The sequence below is a fragment of the Peromyscus eremicus genome, chromosome 10, assembly GCF_949786415.1.
Source record: "Peromyscus eremicus chromosome 10, PerEre_H2_v1, whole genome shotgun sequence".
Lineage (NCBI taxonomy): Eukaryota > Metazoa > Chordata > Mammalia > Rodentia > Cricetidae > Peromyscus > Peromyscus eremicus.
Genome location: NC_081426.1, coordinates 23,790,086 through 23,810,855, shown reverse-complemented (window position 1 = coordinate 23,810,855; position 20,770 = coordinate 23,790,086). Strand labels below are relative to the sequence as shown.

The window sequence follows — 20,770 nt, the reverse complement described above, 5'->3', positions numbered from 1 at the left end:
GATAATGGCCATAATAGGATCCATAGGATATTATACTCTATGGCAGTCAAGAAAAACCCTGGCCACATATCAGTCACTGGGAAGCTTCTGAAAATCCACAAGATATACAAACCACACCCAGAGCTATCAAACAGACCTCTAGGGAAGGGGCCCAGTAATTTCCATTTTAAATCCCCAATGAGGGTAAGGTCAGCTGTGGTGAAGAGCCTCAGTGCCAACCATTCAATGGAAAGAAAGCCCAGGCTCCATTCCTCAGCAGAACATGAGCACAAGCCACTTTTCTGAAGGTAAAATGGTGATGGACAGTCCTACCTACCCCATGCAGTTTTAAGGACAGTAAAACTCACACGTGTGCAAAGGAGAGGGTGCCTGGCAACAGAAAGTCGGTGCCAGCCGCTTATCAAGCCTGAGTGATCGCAGCACAGTTAGGGATGTGGCAAAGTCAACAGCCGCAGATGTGCTGTGTGTACACATGTACTGTGTGTAATAGGCCAAGTACACGCACACACGACTAAATTTACAAAAGACGCTATGGACAAACTGGGTCCAGGAAGAACAATTCATTTCCATTACATAGTCTTGTAACTTTAAAAACTGTTACCCTTCATCCAACTGTGACTTACAAGAAATAGGACAGAGGACATGCTGAACCAGCTCACGGTTAACAATCAGTAGAATTCACAGTGGCAAGCCCAACAAACAGCCTGAGTTTTTCTCTTTTCTTTTTTTAAAAATGGTTCTGGGGATAAAAATAATAAAAATAAATCTTAAAAAGAAGGTGGTGGTTCTGGGGAATAAACCCAGGGCCTTGTTCACTGACTTCTTTTGACAAGGATATTCTGGGGCAGGGGCGGAAACTGTCAATTATGAGCCATCCGTGTTTACAGTGTTATTAAAGGCAGATTCAAACAAACCACACTATAGAACATTATAAGGAAACCGAAGGTTTAAATACCTGCTGAGAACATTACGATAAAACGCTATGAGGCAGAATTTGTTTTCAACAACAGACGACAGGGAGAAGGTCTGACAGTGAGCATGTGGGAGTGAGTCCTACACTCTTGTGCCCACTACGGTTTCTACTTCAAATTCTACCCAACCAAAGTTTTAGGAATTGTATATACTATGTATGTCTTTCGTGCAAAAATTAGCACAAATTATTATGGCACAATTCAAATACAAGTTGGTTGTCACAGGGTCTAAGGTAGCCAGGACTAGCCTCAAGCTCTCAAAGTAGCTAAGGATGACACTGAACTCCTGATCCACCTGCCTCCTCCCAAGTGCTAGGATGTGGTGCATATGCCACCATGCCTGATTCATGCAGTTCTGAGGACTAAACCAGAGCTGTGTGCATGCCAGGCAAGCACTCTACCAGCTGAGCTCCATCGCTAGTCCACTGCCTTAGCCTAAAAGCATCTTTCAGACAGTCAGACTATAGTTTTTTCTTCACAAAGGAAAGCAAATGAATGCATGTCCAGCCTAGTGAAACGGAGCCGATTCAGTCTCCAACAACTCCAGTCCTTCTTAACGTTTTCATCTGAACAAAGGGAACAGATCAGGGATTATCACTGTTTTGAAAAACCACGTTTTTCCAGGTTACTGCACCATGCTTCTACCTCTACCCCCTGACCTCTGTAATTCTGACAGACCAGGACACCAGGTCATTTCTAATACAGCTTCAATGCCCAAAAAAATCAATCAATCAATCAATAAGCTACTGCTTTCTAAAAACAAGGCCTGTTAAGTCTCACTATGAAATAAGAATCAAATGAACTGCCAAACAAAAAATACAAACGAACTGAGCATTACTCCTGCAATCCTAGCAGTAGGAAAGCTGAACAGGAGCTTCAAGCCAGTTGGGGTTAGAGAACTAGATCCTAGCTCAAGAATAAACTAGCAAGTAAATCAGCAAGTGAGCAAGTACTTTCTAGAAGGCAAAAGTCTTCCTAGCTGTGACTTAAATCCAGGTCCTGTGTAGGCCTCTGATGCCTGAGCATCCTTTAAAAGCAGTGATTTCAAGGTGAGTTTGTCTGCAAAATGAAACAGCAGGGAAGCTGGTACTTGTCCCCAGGTGAGCTCCACAGAGCCCTGATCTAAGGCAACAGGCAAACGCCCCTCTACTCCTAGCTCTCTTCTTGCTCCCTCTCAGCACATGCTGTGTGTGCAGTACTCACCCTTGTCCACGTGCAAGAGCCACTCCAGGCACATACACCCATCAGTGCACAGTAGGAATTCCAAGTACAAAAATAATGCTGGAAATTCTCAAGCTATACTGTTCAGCAAAATAGAAAACATGTCATAAAAGTTTACAAATATATGTATTTAGGGGCTGGAGAGATGGCTCAGTGGTTAAAAGCAGTGGCTGCTCTTCCAAAGATCCAGGATTCAATTCCAGCCCCCACATGGCAGCTCACACCTGTCTGTAACTCCAGTTTCAGGGGGTCTAACACTTCACACAGACATCCATGCAGGAAAAACACGAATGTACATGAAATACAAGTAAATAAATAATTTTTAAAACACAAATAGACATGTTTAAATGTATGCCTATGTTTACATACATAGGAAAAACTATAGAAAATATCCCAAAAATGTAGTGAGGAGTAGTGAGATTTTCTTCGTTTACACACTTGTCTGTTTTCCAAATATTGTATGAGTATCATCCAAAAAAAAAAAACAAGCATCTCTTTTTTAGGACAAATGACTTCAGTAATGATGGCTAGCCCCTGACTGAGTGATCACCCTATCAGGAACCATGCTAATCAGGTCTTCAGCATTTATTCAACCCTCACAACAACCTACAGGATGGACACGGGGACTTCTGACTATGCCACCATGACTTTACCAAGGGACTGTCTACAAGGGGCACTGAAGAAGGCCTTAACCAGCAAATGGAGAACTGTTTGAAGATAAACCAAAGGACCCAGCTTTCATAGGTAGTGTGACTGCACCCAGAGAGCCTCAGGCACAGGTCTCACTCTGACAGCCTGCCTAAGAAACATCACACAATGCCATCACAGGCATCAGTGCTACACAATGGGTGTCAGCGTTCTCCAGAAATTTCTATGTTGAAGCCTTCTCCTCAAGGTGAGGCTACTGCAGCTGGATCTCTGGAGAAGATCAGCTCATAAGGGCTAAGCACTCATGAATAAGTAGGAGACTTAGAAACAAGGTCCCAAGGAGCTCACCAGTCCCTCTGTGACAGAGGTTCTCAACCCCATTGGGGGGGTTCTATGTCACAAATCCTGCATATCAGATATTTACATTACAATTCGTAACAGTAGCAAAGTTACAGTTATGGAGTAGCAATGAAATAATTGTATGGTCTGGGGTCACCACAACATGAGGAACTGTATTAAAGGGTCACAGCATTAGGAAGCTTGAGAACCACTGCTCCATGACATGATGACTCGGAAGACTGAGATCAGCCAGGCACAGAGGCACACGGCTATACAACTAGAAAGTGGAAGCAAGAGGATCAGGAGGAATTCAAACCAAACCTGGCTAAATAGTGAGTCTGAGGCCAGTCAGGTTGATACAAGACCTCTTTTCAAGAAACAGAACAAAACAATGCTGGTGATAGAGCCCAATGGAATGCTTACGTAGCACATACCACGGTTTGATCCCAGCACTGCAAAAGCCAACCACGGTATTTATACTGCCAGGTAGTTACCTCTTCCAAATGATGCCATTCCCTTCCCAAGAAGTGCCTAGGTCCCTCTAACACCTAGGCACAAAGGACACACTGCCAAAAATATGAAAGCACACTAATGGCTTCATTTAGTACCATATTCAACTACATGAGCAGCTCCTACATCATGTAGTTCTGATGCCCTCTCCTCACACTGCCACTACTCTGCTTCCCTGCATAGGCAGGAGGAATGGCTGGTTTGGACATAGGCTTATAGTAATGACTATTCAACACGACAGCATGGGATCACTCATCCAAGAGACAAAAAAGGCACTTGGTCCTAGCTCTCAGGGTAACTGTTTCCAGGTGATAACTGATTAACTGATACTGTTTGTTGTATTGCTGTGGGTTTGGGGTGGGGGTGGGGTCTTCCTTTTGTTTATCTGGTTATGGTTTTTCTGGGTTTTGTTTTTTTTTTTTTAAGATAGAGTTTCACTATGTCACTATATAGCCTAGACCAGCCTCAGACTCACCATGCCTAGGCGATAATTTATATTTTTTTTTTCTTTTTTCACCCCAAGACAGGGTTTCTCTGTAGCCCTGGCTGCTCTGTAGACCAGGCTGGCCTAAACTCAAGAGATCTGCCTGCCTCTGCCTCCCAAGTGCTGGGATTAAAGGTGTGTGCCAGATAACTTATATTCTTATTGCTACTTTTTCCCCTCTTCCTTCCTTTATAAGGAATTCTGTTCCTGATTTACATAAAGAAAAACAGAACTGCCACACGCTGTCAAGATCCCTTCGTGAGCATCCCCAGACCCAACCACAGCTTTTTCCACTGCCTGAAGCACCACCTGCAGGTGGAGAGCCGGAACTGCAGGTGCTCTGGGACCAACCCAAGTTTCTCAACTGGGATGAAGCCGGGAGGTGAACCACAACAGGCAGCCTAAACAGGGCGCCTAGGACTGGCATGGGAGACGCTGAAAGCTGTATGTCCCTTCTTTCCACAGCTCTAGTCATGGTCACGGGCATTGGTCACCGGTCAACCACAACAGACACTGGGACTCAAGAGAAACCAAACAGCTTCTACTGTGGACAACTCCCGAAACTGGTGTACTTCACAGCCTTGCACAACCGGGGGACTTCTGTGCCCACGTGAGTGGTAACGGTGGGTGTCACAAGCACGCAGCGCTTCTTTCCCTCCGGTCTCCTCTCTGCCTCGCTCCTTACACGGGGCGTCACTGTGTTGCCCAGGCTGACTGGTCTTGCAAGCTCAGGCAGTTTCTCCACCACAACCTCACATGTAGTTGGAACTAAAGGCATGTGCCACCAAGCGAGGCCTGCAGGAGTTCGGACTTTTCCTTGATATATCCCAGCAGTGAAAGTAGGGTGAAGACAACAGTGAGATTTAGGGCAACTGGAGCTGGTTAGTGAGGAGATATTAACATCAGAGTGACAGCAAAATTAGGTCAAATGAACACTGCCTTCAATATCCCCCTTAATCACCCAAACAATACCGTACCTGTAGCGTTCCGTGTAATAACTCTACCTGCTTCATTATATGTAAATAAAAATGTATACTGTAGCCAGGCATTTGGAAGGTGGAGGCAGGAGGATCACACAAGGTTGAGGACAACCTGGGCTACATAGCAAGACCCTATTTCCAAAGCAAAAACAAAAATTTAAAAATAATTCTAAAAGAAAGAAATTAGTAAGTGCCCACAAAATGGCTCAGCTGGGTAGGGAACTTGCCACTAACCCTGATGGCCTGAGTTCAATCCCCAGCACCCACATGTGCCTGAGGATTAACAAAGAAGCACAGTACAGTCTGGGCTAAAGCAAATGTCCCTGTCATGGCTGTGATGATCGCAAGACTATTTGACAGAAGTCACAAATATATTCCAAAAGAGAGTTCATTGCACTGCTAGGTGAACTGTGTTTCAAAAAATATGAAATGATTGCTTCCCAGCCTTTTGGCTGTGAGGAAGTGTTAAACACACATGAAAACATCAAGTTTAACAGCCAGGCACAGCAGCACACACCTTTAACCCCAGCCTTGCTCCTTAGAGGCAGAGGCAGACATATCCTTGTGAGTTGAGACCAGCCTGGTCTACATAGGGAGTTCCAAGCCAACCAGCGTTACCACAGGGAGTGAGAACCTGTCTCAAAAAACAAACGAACAAAACCAGCAACAACAAAACACGGTGTATTATATACACTAATGAACAACTTAAAATAAAAATGCATATGCAAACTATAAATATATTATTTATTATCCTGTTTTTCTTTTCCCCAGCACTTATGCCAATTTTGGTTAAATAAGCATGTCATGGGACTTTACTGAATCAGAGAGGGAGTATCCGTCAATGCTGTCTAACACAGGCCATCAGAAACAGCAATAAAACTGTTGGGTGTAGGAAGAGCAAGCAGACAAAGCCAGGCATGAGGGCACACACCTGCAATCCAGCACTTAGGAGGTGGGAAAAAAGTCAGGAGTTCAAGGTCATCCTAGACTATAAGACCTGTCTAAAAACCAAAGGGAGAAAAAAAAATCAGTGCTCAAAATCTCAGGCCCTGGACTAACTGACTTCAGAAAGAGTTCTCAGAAGGGGAGGTCACCTAGATGTGGTCACCTGAAGATTTGTCTTCAATTATTTAACCGACAAAATGCCAAATCTTCACATCTACCATGGATAACCAATTGGTAGAGGAACTTAGGATCCAAGGAAAGGACAGTCGGCCTTGACTTTCCATTTTCAGATGTGCAGCTACAGACTAAGATGAGCTGTGAGGAGCCGGCTCACCGGTTACAGGACTGAAGGAGGAGAAGCTGCAGTCCTAAGCCCCGAATGTCAGGACAGCAGAAGTCAACACTGAGCAGCAAGTGAAAACGCTGGTTTCTGAAACACGGGCAAGTCTTCACTCTGAACCTACTACTATGGCAGCAGTCTGACTGGAGCTACAAGCAGAAAGCAGCTCACTGGTAAGAATTTAAAGTAGAATCCCTACCTACAGTAAGGTAGGTCCATTGCTCAAATCAAAAACAAACTTCCTTTATTTATTTATTTTTTTTAGAAATTATAAAAAATAGTCAAACAAAATTCCTCATTTGTATTTTAAAAAAGAGAAAAATAAAAATGAGGGGCTAGGGGATGGCTCAGTCAGTAAAATGCTTGCCTGAAAAGTGTAAAGACCTAAGCTAAGTGTAGTGGTACACACCTTTGATTTCACCACTTGGGAGACAGGCAGGCAGATCTGTGTGAGTTCAAGACCAGCCTGGTCTACATAGTAAATTCTAGGTCATCCAGGGCTAGTGAGACCTTGTCTTGAAAAAAAACCAAAGTGGGGCGGGGGAATTTAAAGCATAATGAGCTGAGTTTAATCTCCAGAACCCAAGTCAAAACAAAACAAATCAAAAGTCAGATATGGTGAAGGATTATAATCCTAGTCCAGGAAAGGCAGACAGGTGGGTCTCTGGAAGTTCATTGTCCACCTAGACTAGCCTATTTGGCAAAGTTCCAGGGTAATGAGACCCTATCAGAAGAGGACCAGCATGAAGGCTGTCACCTGATCTCCATGTGCACTCATACATACACAAAGATGCACATTAAAGCATTCCTTACTCCACCCCACTCTGTGGGAACTACTATTAATAATGCATTTCTTTTCTAGGCTTTTCAAATTTCACATGCTTTTCAAATTTGGCATTCAACAGTAAAGTATATATCCTTATTCTCACTTAGCAATAATTATACCATGAAACAACTGTATCTGTCAAAAGTTAGGCCAGAAAAACAGAATTAGCAGCAAGTACTGAAAAGGTTTCTACGAAGGCTGGCAAGATGGCTTGGCCAGTAGGGTACCTGCCGCCAAGTCTGACTGCCTGAATTCAACCCCTGGAGCCCAGACAGTGAGAAGTCAGAACAAGACCCCCATGGCTTGTCCTTTGGCCTCCACACATGCACCCTGGCACAAGTCCACCCCTACACACACTAAAAAGTAAATAAACACACAGACCCAGGCACGGTTGTGTACACCTCTAGCCCTAGCACTGGGGAGGCAGAGGTCTATATAGAAAGGTCCAGGACAGCCAGGGCTATGTAGAGACCCTGTCTCAAACAGATGGGTAGGTGGGTGGGTGGTGGGTGGGTGGATGGATGGAGGAATGTAAAAATAAACAAAATCCTTTTAAATATATTTACATGACTATGGGGGATGTCTACACCAGTCCAAAAATCCACATAGGCCATTGTAAACTCCCCAGAAACTGAGTGCAGATGCTGTCCCTAGAAGAAATTTCTTCTGCTTCGGGGAAGTTGCAGCTGATTGATCAAGTCCACTCATATAGGATAGCCTCCCCTGCTTAAAGTCAACTACTACAGACCTTACCCATACCTACATATTTCCTCAAAGCAATGCTGGCATGAATATTTGAGCAACTAGAGACTGTAGTCTTGCCTAACTTGACTAAAAAATAAACTCTCCCAATATCCACATTAGCAGTCTTCAAGATTACTTTATAAACAGACAGGCAAATCATGTTTTATTGCACTCAATAACAATGTAAGATATTTGTTTCGTTTTTGAGACAGTTCTCACTCTGTAGCCCAGGCTAGCCTTATACTCTTTATGTGGACTAGGCTGGCCTCAAACTTAAGTGATCTTCCTGCCTCTACCTCTAAATATTGGGATTATAGGTATAGACACATGAGAAGACTTTTCTGAATACCTGAACTCTGGAGCGTTGAGAAGACAGCCTCAAAAGAGCAAATGTTAAGATAGACTGGCCCCAAAATAAAAGGTCCTAAAGGTACACCTTTTTGTTGTTGTTTGAGACAGGGTCTCACGACGTAGATCAGGAGATCAGGCTGGCCTTGAACTCAGAGGTCCACCTGCCTCTGCTTCCAAGTACTGAGGTTAAAGGTGTGCCCCACCACCCACAGCCTAAAGGTACGTCTTAATTCTCCCCACCCACACACACACTGAGCTCCAGAAAGTCATGTTGATCTGAAGAGGGAAAAAATGCCTCCAAGAAATCAATCCACCTCAAGACCCAGCCATACCACTCTTGGGCATATACCCAAGGAATGCTCAATCATACCACAAAGATACATGCTCAACTATGTTCATAGCAGCACTATTCGTAATAGCCAGAACCTAGAAACAACCTAGATGCCCGTCAACTGAAGAATGGATTAAGAAAATGTGGGGGTTGGGGATTTAGCTCAGGGGTTGGGGATTTAGCTCAGTGGTAGAGCACTTGCCTAGCAAGCGCAAGGCCCTGGGTTCGATCCTCAGCTCAAAAAAAAAAAAAAAAATGTGGTACATATACACAATGGAGTACTACTCAGCAGAGAAAAATAATGACAGCATGACATTTGCAGGCAAATGGATGGAACTAGAAAATATCATCCTGAGTGAGATAACCCAAACCCAGAAGAACAAACATGGTATGTACTCACTTATAAGTGGATTCTAGATATAAAACAAAGAACAATCAGACTGCAACCCACAGAACCAGGGAGGCTGTATAGCAGGGGGGACCCTAGGATGACTGTGGCTTATAATAAGTTTTGGTTTTACTCAATTACTGGGCAAGCCTCAATGAAACATTTCACTATTAGGATAAGAATTTGTACTGTATCAAGCTGATAATAGAAAAATAAATAAATTAATTAATTTTAAAAAATGCCTCCAAGAACAAAACACTCTTTAAAAGGAAAAAAGAAAATACAGACATAACAGCACAACACTCGTGTCTAATATCCAATCAAAAGTTACCGGGCATGTAAAGAAGCAGGAAAATATCCAAAATAAAAAGAAAATTCATCACCAGTAGATCTGCACTACCAGAAATAACAAAGTTCTTAAGAGGGCCTGGGAAGATGGCTCAGCAGTTAAGAGCACTAGCTGCTCTTCCAGAGGACCCAGGTTCAATTCCCAGCACCCATATGGCAGCTCAAAACAGTAACTCCAGTTCCAGGAGAGCCAACACCTTCACACAGACACATATGCAGGCAAAACACCAAAGCACATAAAAATTTAAAAAAAAAAATTTAAGTTGTATTTAAAAAAAGAAAGAGAGGGCTGGAGAGATGGCTCAGAGGTTAAGAGCACTGGCTGCTCTTCTAGAGGTCCTGAGTTCAATTCCCAGCAACCACATGGTGGCTCACAACCATCTATAATGGGATCTGATACCCTCTTCTGGCATAAAGTTGTACATGCAGATGCAGATAGAGCACTCACATACATAAAATAAATACAAAAAAATAAATAAAAGCCATGATGGAAAAAAATAAAGTTCTTTTTTTTAACCTGTATATTTTTTAACATAATTGTTTTTATTACTTGGGAATTTCACCTCATGCTCTCCAATCCTGCTCATTTCCCAGTCCCTCCATATCTGCCCCTCACCCCTGTAGCATCACTGTTAATATTCTGACCCACCCCTTGAAATCCCACCCCCTTGGCACGGCCCTGCGTCCTGATGTAAAAGCCTTTTTAAGGAAAGAGTCCACCCCTTCCTCTCTCTTTTCTCTCTATTCCCACGAGGTGTGTCTCCTCTCTCACTCTCTCTCTTTCCCTCTTTCTCTTTCCCTCTTTCTTCTCCCCACCAAATCAAACTCTTCACTGAGCGCTGTCTGCATGGCATCTCTGTCTCTCACCCACTGTAGGCACCTTGGCTCTACCTGCCAAAGCCTTCCGCACACTGTATTAACAATCACCCCCATCAAAAGAAAATTTTAAAAATATTAACTAAAAACTAACAACAACAACAAATGTCTTTGCTCCTCCATCTTTCCCGCCCTGCCAGCACCTCTTCATTCATCTTAGAGGCACTGGGAGCTGTGGTGTGTAGCACGGTAGACCCTTCTGCCCATTCAGCTTTACTTGCATACGCTTTTGCAAAGAGTTGTTGGTCTGGTTCAAAGCCTCTGGCTTCTGGTACACCAACAACACTGAACCCTTACTGAAGCTCCTCCTGGGATGTTGCCCCAAGTCATGGAGATCCTGCAGCTATGGTTCCACAGAACCAGTCCTTTCACACACGCCAACAGGTCATAGATGGGGTAGACATTGGGGTGGGACAACTCAAAGCCCTGGATGTGGGTATGGGTGGTAGCTGATTTGGGACCGTCCCCCTCAGGCAAGGGGTGGAGTCAGCTCTCCTAGGCCCAGGCTATCAGGGCCAGCTCTCTCACACCATCTCTACCTGGTATAGGGGAAAGAAAATTCTTAAGAGCTTCATATGGTGGCATATGACTGTAATCCCAACACTCAGAAGCCTGAGGCAGGAAGATTGTGAATTTAAAGCTAGCCTGGACTACAGGAAGAACTTGAGGTTAGCCTAGGCTACAGAAAAAAAGAGAAGAAAAAAACCACTCTTTTAGTATCAGATTTCCTCCTCCACTTCTGGACTCCAAACCTTTACCACAGACAGCCCTTTTCTTTCAGAGCTCCATATACAAGACCAGCTTCCTACTCTCCATCAACTTGGTTGGCGCATCCAACACTTACTTTCTCTAAACTCCGTATTTAGCTAGACTACTCTATCTTTACAAAACTTATTTTGCCTCCTCAGTAGTAAGCCATTCTAAATTGTTTACTTCGCTTCTTTCTCTAAACGGAGACTAAACTCCCTCTCCAAAAACAGGTTAGAGTACAAGGAGTGGGAAGAACAGAAGTTGGAGAGGAAAGCAGCAGACCTGTCAAGAAAGGACCAGCCAGCAGGATCGGAGCTGAGCAGCAGCACACTGCCCACTCTTCTCCCTGGGGAGGACTGGGTGCACTCAGCTCCTGCTGGAGAGTGAGCAGAAGCACACCGTGAGGCTGGATGCAGGCAAGAGCGCTACACTCCAGCTCTGCACACAGCAGCTGCCTGACCCTGAGCTCATTTAAAATTCACAAGAGCTCTACAAGATGGGTTTACAGTCTCACAGAGAAATGAGACACAGAGATGGTTCAGGAGTTAAGAACACTGGCTGCTCTTCCAGAGGACCTAAGTTCAATTCCCAGAAACCACATGGCAGTTTCCGATTGTAACCAACACCCTTATCCAGCGTCCACAGGCACTGACATGCATGCGGCAAACAGGCACACATGCAGGCAAAGTACCTAAACACACAAAATTAAAAATAGTAACAGTAGATCATAAGAAGTGATATTGCTTGCCCAAAATATGTTTAGGAAGTAGCAGGGGCAGGTTATGAATGTAGGCCCTACATTAGACTGTTCTTCAGGTACACATCACTCCTTGGGATGCAGGATTGGAGGAATCATCCATTCAGCAGTGTTCTTGAAGGGAGAAGAACATTAAGAATCAAGAGTCGAGGATGTTCCTCAGTAAAGGAGTATCTGCCTAGCACGTGTGAGGTCCTAGGTTGAACTTTCAATCCTGTTCCAAACCAAAGAATCAAGGTGCTGTGGCTCAGTCTGCACGCAGATACTGTAGGGGCTCTGGTAGGCAACAAGCGCTCTCATTCTGGCTCTGGCCCTCAACTGGTGCAAGACTGTGAACGGATCATTCATTCGTCTCACACGGTGGAAAAGAAGACGGAAGCCAAGTGAGCACCCAAGTATCAACTACAGGACTGTTGTGCAGGCTGCAGAGAAAGCTAAATAAACGCTGAGCTAAAGAGTGCTGCTGAGCCTGGAGCCATGGCTCTGTAACGCATCGACTAGATGCTGAAAGGAGGAGCCAGCAGCACCACAGAAGTGGTTCGAAATGAGACTCATGATGTCTGCAGCGCTCGTAAGTCAGGTGCTAATTCACAAAGTTTGGTGACAGATAAACTCTCCTCCCAGAAATTTTCCAAGCAAGTCAACTTTTGTTCTAGGAATGATTCAGAGGCTATTAAAATTACACTTTAGGGGGCTGCCAAGATGGCTTAACAGGTAAAGGTGCCTGCCACTTAGCCTGGCAACTTGAGTTCCCTCCCTGGAACCCACATGATGGAAAGAGAGAACTGACTCTTTTTTTTTTAAGTTTTCAAGACAGGGTTTCTCTGTGTAGTTTTGGTGCCTGTCCTGGATCTTGCTCTGTAGACTACTAAAGGCCCAGCAGAGAACTGACTCTTGTAAGTTGTCCTCTGACTGCCACACGTGCACTGAGGCATATGCCATACACAATAAATAAAGATTTCATTTTAGCTGACTCAAAGTCCCCTGAAGTAAGGGAATCATGGATGAGTTCCTGAAGAAGGCCCTTGAACCACCTGGATGGAAGGCAGTCTGGCACACAAGTGTGTCTGAGGTGCAGCCTGAGAACAGGAGATTAAGACACAGGCAAGCCGGGCGGTGGTGGTGCACGCCTTTAATCCCAGCACTCGGGAGGCAGAGCCAGGTAGATCTCTGTGAGTTCAAGGCCAGCCTGGGCTACAGAGTGAGTTCCAGGACAGGCTCCAAAAGCTACACAGAGAAACCCTGTCTTGAAAAAACCAAAAAAAAAAAAAAAAAAGACACAGGCAAACATGGAGGAAGGCAAGACCATATGAAGATACAAGATGCTGTCTGCAAGCCACTGATAGAGGCCTTAGAGCAAACAACCCAGAGGACACTTTAATCGTGGGTTTCCAGCCTCCAGAAAGAACCATTAGGAAGTAAATTTCTGTTATTTAACCACCGCCCCACCAAAACAGAACTGGTATTTTACAAACCCCACAAAGCTAAACCCAATCATAGGCAAACTTATCCTCGGCAGAGAAAGGAGGACACTGCAGAGGAGCTGCTCCTACCTGGGGAGCACAGGGGGTTCCTTAGGGCCTTCGGGAGCACTGCTAAGAGTTCCTGGAGCCTCTGCCTCCTCCAAGCCATGGGCCGCCTTGTGCTCAGGGCCCGGTAGGCCTGGGGACTCCAACTTCTCGACTTCTGCAGCAGCATCAATCTCCACCTCCTGCACTGGGACCGGCACGGCTTCCTTCTCGGCTGAAGCAGCTGCCACAGCCTTGGCCTCTTCTTCCTTCCTTCTGATTTTCTCCTCAAGTTCCTTCTTCCTTTTCTCATCGTCCTGGCGAGCCATGTGATCAAATGTTTTAAAGACCTGAATATGGAACACCAATGGAGCAGTGAGTTCACCTGCCCCCATCAGAGCACACCTCACATAAAAATAACAAATCTACTAAGGACAGAATTAAACAGCAATAACCCAAAGCAAAAATGAAAATGCTCTACAACTTCACCAAAATCTGGTAGAACGGCTCCTCCTCAAGAACGTTCCGAAATTGACAAAATCAAAAACAAGTCCAAGTTCACAGTACTTATAAGTCCAGAGGATGCAAAGCTACACATGACTAGTTGTCATGACTTTTACCAACCTTGCCAGCAATGTGAAGAATACACTGTCCTGGTACTGTGGATTCATGAATGTACCAGCAATTCAGACTTAAAAAATGAAAGATGGCTGGGCAGTGGTGGCATATACCTCTAATCCTAGCACTCAGGAGGCAGAGGCAGGCAGATCTCTGTGAGTTCGAGGTCAGCCTGGTCTACAAAGTGAGTTCCAGGAGAGTCAGAGTCAGAACTGCTTCAGAGGAACCTTGTCTCAAAAAACCAAAAAGAAAAAAAAAAAAAAAGACAAAAGAAAGATGGCTGGGAGGTGACAGCACATGACTCTAATCCCAGCACCCAGGAGGCAGAGGCAGGAGGATCTCTGTGAGTTAGGGGCCAGCCTGGTTTATAAAGTGAGTTCCAGGACAGCCTGGGCTGTTACACAGAGAAACCCTGGCTCAAAAAAAAAAAAAAAAAAAAAAAAGTGAAAGGTGAAAATGTAACTCAACTTCAATCTACAAAATGCACCCAGGCTTACCAGACTACTGCTCCCCTTTCTGCCATGACAGCTGAGAGGATATAGGAATGAGTACTCAATTCCATCAACACCCACTCTGGGCCTACAGTGCGCAAGGCATGCAAACTCACTCCCATCACCTGGGACTTCTAACACAGATTTCCCAAGATCAGGGCCTGACAGTTCTCCTTTGGCATGCAGACACACCCTTAACCTTTTCTGGGACACAGTCACATCCGTGAAGGCGCTGGGACCATTAAACAGTTCCATCTAAAGGGCTGGGGATATAGGTCAGTAGAATGCTTGCTCAGTCATGAGCAGGGGCAATGGGTTCCACTCTCAGTACTACACAAGTACAGACTCACACTGAGAGAACTCCTACACAAGAGGTGAGCATCTTAGAGCTCTGATGCCCTGTCACAGACTGTAGTGGGAAGGAACACTTCTGAAGTAAGAAATCTATAGAAGGAGGAGGATCAGGTTCTCAACTGACCCTTAGAGAAGGAGTATGTCTTCCATAAGGGCCACTGCAGGAACTGCCACAGCTCCAAGAGTAGGATCACCAAGAAAAAGCAAGAGGCCCTGCATGAGGCAGAGGTAGAAAAGGCTGTGGGAACGACCTGGGACAGGGGTGGGAATCACCAGCTCCAAAGGGCTAGGGTACTGTAAGAATTCACTAGCAGTGTCTGAGTACTGCTTGGAAGACAAAAGTAAGCCAAGGCTACACAGAGAAACTCTGTCTCTAAAAAAAAACAAAAAAGAGCTTAGGAGGGAAAAAGCGAGATGTCTTACACCAGCAGCACTGTATTTGTTTTCTATTGCTGTGATAAAAACGTCATCATCAAAAAAACAACCTGCGGAGGAAAAGTTTATTTGACTTAGAGGTTACAGTCCATCACCAGGTGAAATCAAAGCAGAAACCAAAGCAGAGGCCGGTGGAATGACACCCACTGACTTGCTCAGCCTGCTTTCTTATATACCCCAGGACCACCTGACCAGGGTGTCACTGCCCACAATGGGCTGGGCCCTCCCACATCAATCATTAACCAAGAAAATGCCCTGCAGACTTCCTCAACTGAAACTACCTCCTTCTATATAACTTGCTTTGTATTAAGTTGACCAAAAAGAAAAAAAAGAAAAAAAAAAAAAAACCTAACACATACACCAAGAGTCTACTCCCCAAAATATCAGCAGGAAACTCTCAAGTTCCACAGAAACACATCCAAACTTTCTCTGCCTATATTCGCAGAGACTCTGGGTATCACTCTTGGAGAGAGGAAGTCACAGGAAGGAATCTTGGGATCTGAATCAGAAACAGAAAAACAAGCAGAAGCCGGGGTGGTGGCCTTCGATCCTAGCACTACAGAATAAGTTCCAGGAAAGCCAGGGGGTTACACAGAGAAATCCTGTCTCAAAACACACACACACACACACACACACACACACACACACACACACACACACAAAAAGAAGAAAGAAAGAAAAAGAAAAAGAAGCAGATGAGTAAAATGAGCTAATGCTGTACGGGTACTACATCACTCTATCTGATATTTCACATCACACTTCACATCACACTCCCTTACTAATACTGAACCCACCTTACAAGCCTCTTGCCAAAGGCTTTCTGTAAATTTAAAAAAAAAAAAAAAAAAAGCAGATCCTTGAGATTCACTATGATCTACCCAATGAAAATATTCAAGAATATGTACCTTTTTTAACAGTTTGACAGGGTTTCTTTGGAACTCACATAGATCTGTCTGCCTCTGCCTCCCAAGAGCTGGGATTAAAGGCATGCGACACTACATCTGGGTGAAAATCTGTTCTTTTTAAGTTTCTTGGTTGGCAGGGCATGGTGCACACGCCTTTAATCCCAAACTCAGGAGGCAGAGGCAGGCAGATCTCTTTTTGTTTGAGGTCTATATACTGGGTTCCAGGACAGTCAAGGCTACATGGTTAAGACCCTTTCTCAAAAATAAATAAATAAAATTTAAATTAAAAAAAAATCCAAAAACTCACATCAGTTTAAAAGGCTCTGTTTCCCAGAGTCCAAAACAGTGAACATAAACACTTGTTTGAAAGTAGATACTGAAAAGGAAAAAAAAGGCTCTTGGTCAAGGCTGACGGTTGAGAATAACCAGGGGCAGGAGAAAGGGGTGAGGACAAACAAAAAACTCTTAAACCTTTGCTTAAGACTGTTCCAGCCAGGCAGTGATGGCACATGCCATTAGTCCCAGCACTTAGGAGTCAGAGGCAGGCAGATCTCTGAGTTCGAGGCCAGCCTGGTCTAGAGCGAGATCCAGGACAGCCAGGGCTACACTGAGAGACCCTGTCTAGAAAAAAAAAAAAACAAAAACAAAAACAGAGAGACCCTGTCTAGAAAAAAAAAAAAAACACCAGAGACCCTGTCTAGAAAAAACAAAAAAAGACTGTCCCCTTGGCTTCAGTGAAACCCAGAGCCTTCACTGTGGTTGGTCCCCAGCTATCCTCTACTTTGGGCTCTTCTTCAGACCTCACCATCCCTCCATCTCCAGCAATATCCAGTTCCTCAATTTCAACAGCTTATAGGTCAGAACTTGTCTCCAATATCAAATTCAACTAAGTCTAAAACTAAAAAGACTAACCCCGCCTCCCAATCCAAGCGACAGTGCAGTAAATGAGTGTCACTGCTCCAGTCACCCAGATCTGGAACCTTGGAATCTTTGATCCATCCTTTCCCTTCCTCTGCTCCTGCTCCCGACCTCCAATAGATGGTCACCACACTGTAACCTATCTGTAAGAGGTGGCTGTTTTATAGCGTTACAGGGTAAGTTAATGCATTACCTGTCAGTTCATCAGATAAACAAGAACCAACCCTCAAATTGTGTTAAAGCTAAACTAAGATGTACTACACCAGAAAGTCAAACACCAGCTACCTCTCTACAACCAAAACAGAAGTGTCCACCCTACTATGGCACAGCTAAATGACAAACCAGGAAGATGGGGAATCAGAAAACTGAAGTCATGAGCTCCAGCTATGAGGAAATAGCTGAGTGAGGTTCTTGTCCCACCATTTACCCTTGTTGAACTGACACATCAAATTCATAGACTATGACGATCAAGAGGCCAGACTTCATTATAAAGTGACAGAAGGCTCCATTTCAGCTACCTCTCACACTCTCCAATTACTCAAATGGCACTTGGGCCACACTGATGAGGCTGAACAGTAACTCTCAGTTTCCATTCTGAAACTGAGCCCCAGGAGCGAACCACCCCACCGATCACCTCACCATCAGGTTGATAGTTACTAGAACATCCTAAGCTTCACTTTCTTCCACTGAGGAACTGAGGAAAGTAACACCTGAGAAGCCCACAGACGGGAGTAAAACTTCAGAAGGTAACGTGAAGCACTTGGTAGGTGCCAGAGAATCAGATCCTAACAGACAAGTCTGATGCTCCCCTCAAAATTTGTTTGTTTGTTTGTTTGTTTGTTTTTTCGAGACAAGGTTTCTCTGTGTAGCACTAGCTGTCCTGGAATTCACTTTGTAGACCAGGCTGACCTCAAACTCACAGAAATCTGCCTGCCTCTGTCTCCCAAGTGTTGGGATTAAAGACGTGCCAAACCACACACCTGAAATACTTTTAATCTCACCAAAAATCTAACCTTTCCTACAAAATGTTCTCAATTTCCTATCATCTCTATTACTTCCTTCCAAACCACTCTACCACACAGAGAGCTAGCAGAGTTCTCTATTACCCTCTGTGCTTTATTTTCTGAACCATGTATGAGAAGACGGGCCATTATTTAAATACCCACATCATCAGAGCCTATATTACAGCTGAGTGTTAAATATACTCATTAAATGTTTGCTTATTGCCGGGCGGTGGTGGCGCACGCCTTTAATCCCAGCACTCGGATCTCTGTGAGTTCGAGGCCAGCCTGGTCTCCAAAGCGAGTTCCAGGAAAGGCGCAAAGCTACACAGAGAAACCCTGTCTCGAAAAACCAAAAAAAAAAAAAAAAAAATGTTTGCTTATTACTACACTCAACAATGTCAACAATCTCAGCTCTGGAGAGTCAGAGGAAGGAGGACCATAAGTTCAAAGAAATCCTGATCTACCTGGCAAGTTCCAAGCCAACCAGGGCTACACAGCAAAACCCTGTCTCAAAACAAAACAACTTTAAAAAGGTGTCCAGACAACTTCAGTCAGTAATTAGTAACGCTTCAAAAACAATTTAACCTGGAACTTACAGATTTGAATCCAAATGTAAATTTCCTCATCATTTCGATTGTATTCGACTTTGTAGGTCACTGGCAAGCGGCCACACCCACCAATCAATACATACCGGTCATTCTTGCCACCTCCTGAGCCCGGGAGTTCTCAAGTATTCAAGTTTCTGCCGCTGTGAAAGTCCTTCCCCTCCCACCTGCACGGTTTGAATACATCCTAGCAAAATCCACTGCACCATTCTGGGGATGCCCACAGGATGCTCAGAGGCCCTCAAAAGCAGGCTGGCAGCTTCCAACATCTAAGAATGTCCCGCACAAACCCAGACTGTTCCCAAAGCACCGAGCATCCCTGACAACGGATTCGCGCATCAGATAACGCCTGGCCATTTACACAAAATCACCTAATCACCTTTGGCACTCCAGGGAGAACCGCAAAAGGTGAAGGGTTGGGATGAGGAGTGGCGCTGGTCAGGGGCGTAGGATGCGAGCCAGGGGCAGGTCTTGCGCCAGGAAGTGGAACTGAAATAAGGTCTTGCAGGACCCCAGTGGCCCTTCGCTCCCCACCTCACCTGCAACACCAGGGCCTGCGCGGCCCCGGGCGGGAAGCCCATGCGGTCCGAAGGGTGGCGCAGCAGACGGTAGAAGTCGGTCTTGCGGTAGAGAAAGCCGAAGAGCACGCGCAGAAAGTCCTGGACATTGCCCACGTGCTGCAGGATGCCCAGCAGGGCCTGGTCATAAAGCTCAGCAGCCCCGGGCTCCATGGCTCCGCTGCCCGAGGGACGCGAACTCAGTGGGCACCGCCTCACACTGGCCAATTGGCCCCTTCCGGCGTGCGTGCCTAACGGCTCCCCCGGACAGCGAGGACGCAAAACTTCCGGTCCGCGCTTGGGATTACTGACGGTAACAAACTGTCTTCCTTGCAGCCCTGCTGGACCTCCTCCGCCGCGATGTCTGCCTAAAGGAGACTGGTATGTACTCCAGTATGGTTCCTACACGCAAAAACGGCCACAGTTGCGGTGCAGAGAGAGCTTACCAGCCATATTTGAAGAGGGCGGAAGCATTGGGTGACGGCAGTATGACGTGTTCGCTGGCGATGTCACGTGATCTGGGAGCCTTTCTTTTTTCTGGATTGAATTCCTGCCTTGGTATCCCGGGTGCCTTCTTAAAACCAGGGCAACCACGTTTTGTTTGTGAGCCAGAGAAAAGGAAAGGAATGTTATCATAAAGTTGTATAAAATTTATATTAGTAACAGAGCTACGAGTGAGACTCAGAATGTTGCACCAGAAGAAATTCAAGGTGACCCGAAAGGATAAGAAAAGTGCGAAAAGCTCAACGAAGGAAAAAGAAGTATGGCATTGTAAAATGTGTATGTCTGTATCTGCATGTATAGTATGTGCATGTGTGTGTATACACATGTCATTTGCAATAAGTGATTGTCAGAGTACTATAAATCAGTATAAAGCAGATTCAAAGATTATTTTGAGGCTCTGAATATAGACATTTTAAGAAAACATTTGTGGGTCCGGCGGTGGTGGCCCATGCCTTTAATCCCAGCACTTGGGAGGCAGAGCCAGGCGGATCTCTGTGAATTCAAGGCTAGTCTGGGCTACAGAGTGAGTTCCAGGAAAGGCGCAAAGCTACACAGAGAAACCCTGTCTCGAAAAAAAAAAAAAAAAAATTGTGTAAAATTGTCACAGATGTGGTAGTTCATACGTGTAATCCCGGCATCCAAATTCTAGGCCAACCTGGGCTACAGAGTGAAAGCCTGTTTCAATCAAATAAATAAATCAATAAAAGGCTAGGGACATAGATTAGACCTCAAACCCCAGACAAATGGCTAAGGTGCCTATTAACGTATCAAAGTAGACCCTGGCCACCAGTCTCCCTCAGTCCCTACCTGTTACAGGATCCTCCTGGCTGCCATACCCTGCCCCTTACCCTAAACAGCTGGGCTTCCCTTCTCCCTGCTTCTCTGATTCCTGTATAACCCAGCTATTTTGGTTACAAGGTCCTTTTTGCCCTTTTGGCCACTTGACTCCAAGTTACTGTCTTCCTCTCCCCTCATCCCTGTCCCCATGGCCCTGTTCAGTCTACCTGTCATGTCCCCTTGTTGTGGGGTATTTGTGCACTGTGTAAAGATACATTGCTGTGA

General features: G+C 45.0%; 1 protein-coding gene across 4 annotated transcripts in view; it reads right to left on the bottom strand.

Moving 5' to 3' along the window:
- Nudcd3 (NudC domain containing 3) overlaps positions 1–19,691 on the bottom strand; it is a 101,424-nt gene extending 81,733 nt beyond the window's left edge. For 3 of the 4 annotated variants that reach the window (XR_009381815.1, XM_059275492.1, XM_059275493.1), the window contains exons 1-2: positions 19,187–19,691; positions 13,363–13,667 (exon numbers count right to left, since the gene is read on the bottom strand). Coding sequence is in view for 3 of the 4 variants with exons in the window: in XM_059275492.1 (XP_059131475.1) it covers positions 13,363–13,667; positions 19,187–19,378 (497 nt within the window). In the remaining variant the exon portion in view is untranslated. Of the gene's footprint in view, positions 1–13,362; positions 13,668–19,026; positions 19,116–19,186 lie in introns of those variants that run through there. The other variant, XM_059275494.1, reaches the window with a different exon arrangement.
- Between the last annotated feature and the right edge of the window lie 1,079 nt (positions 19,692–20,770).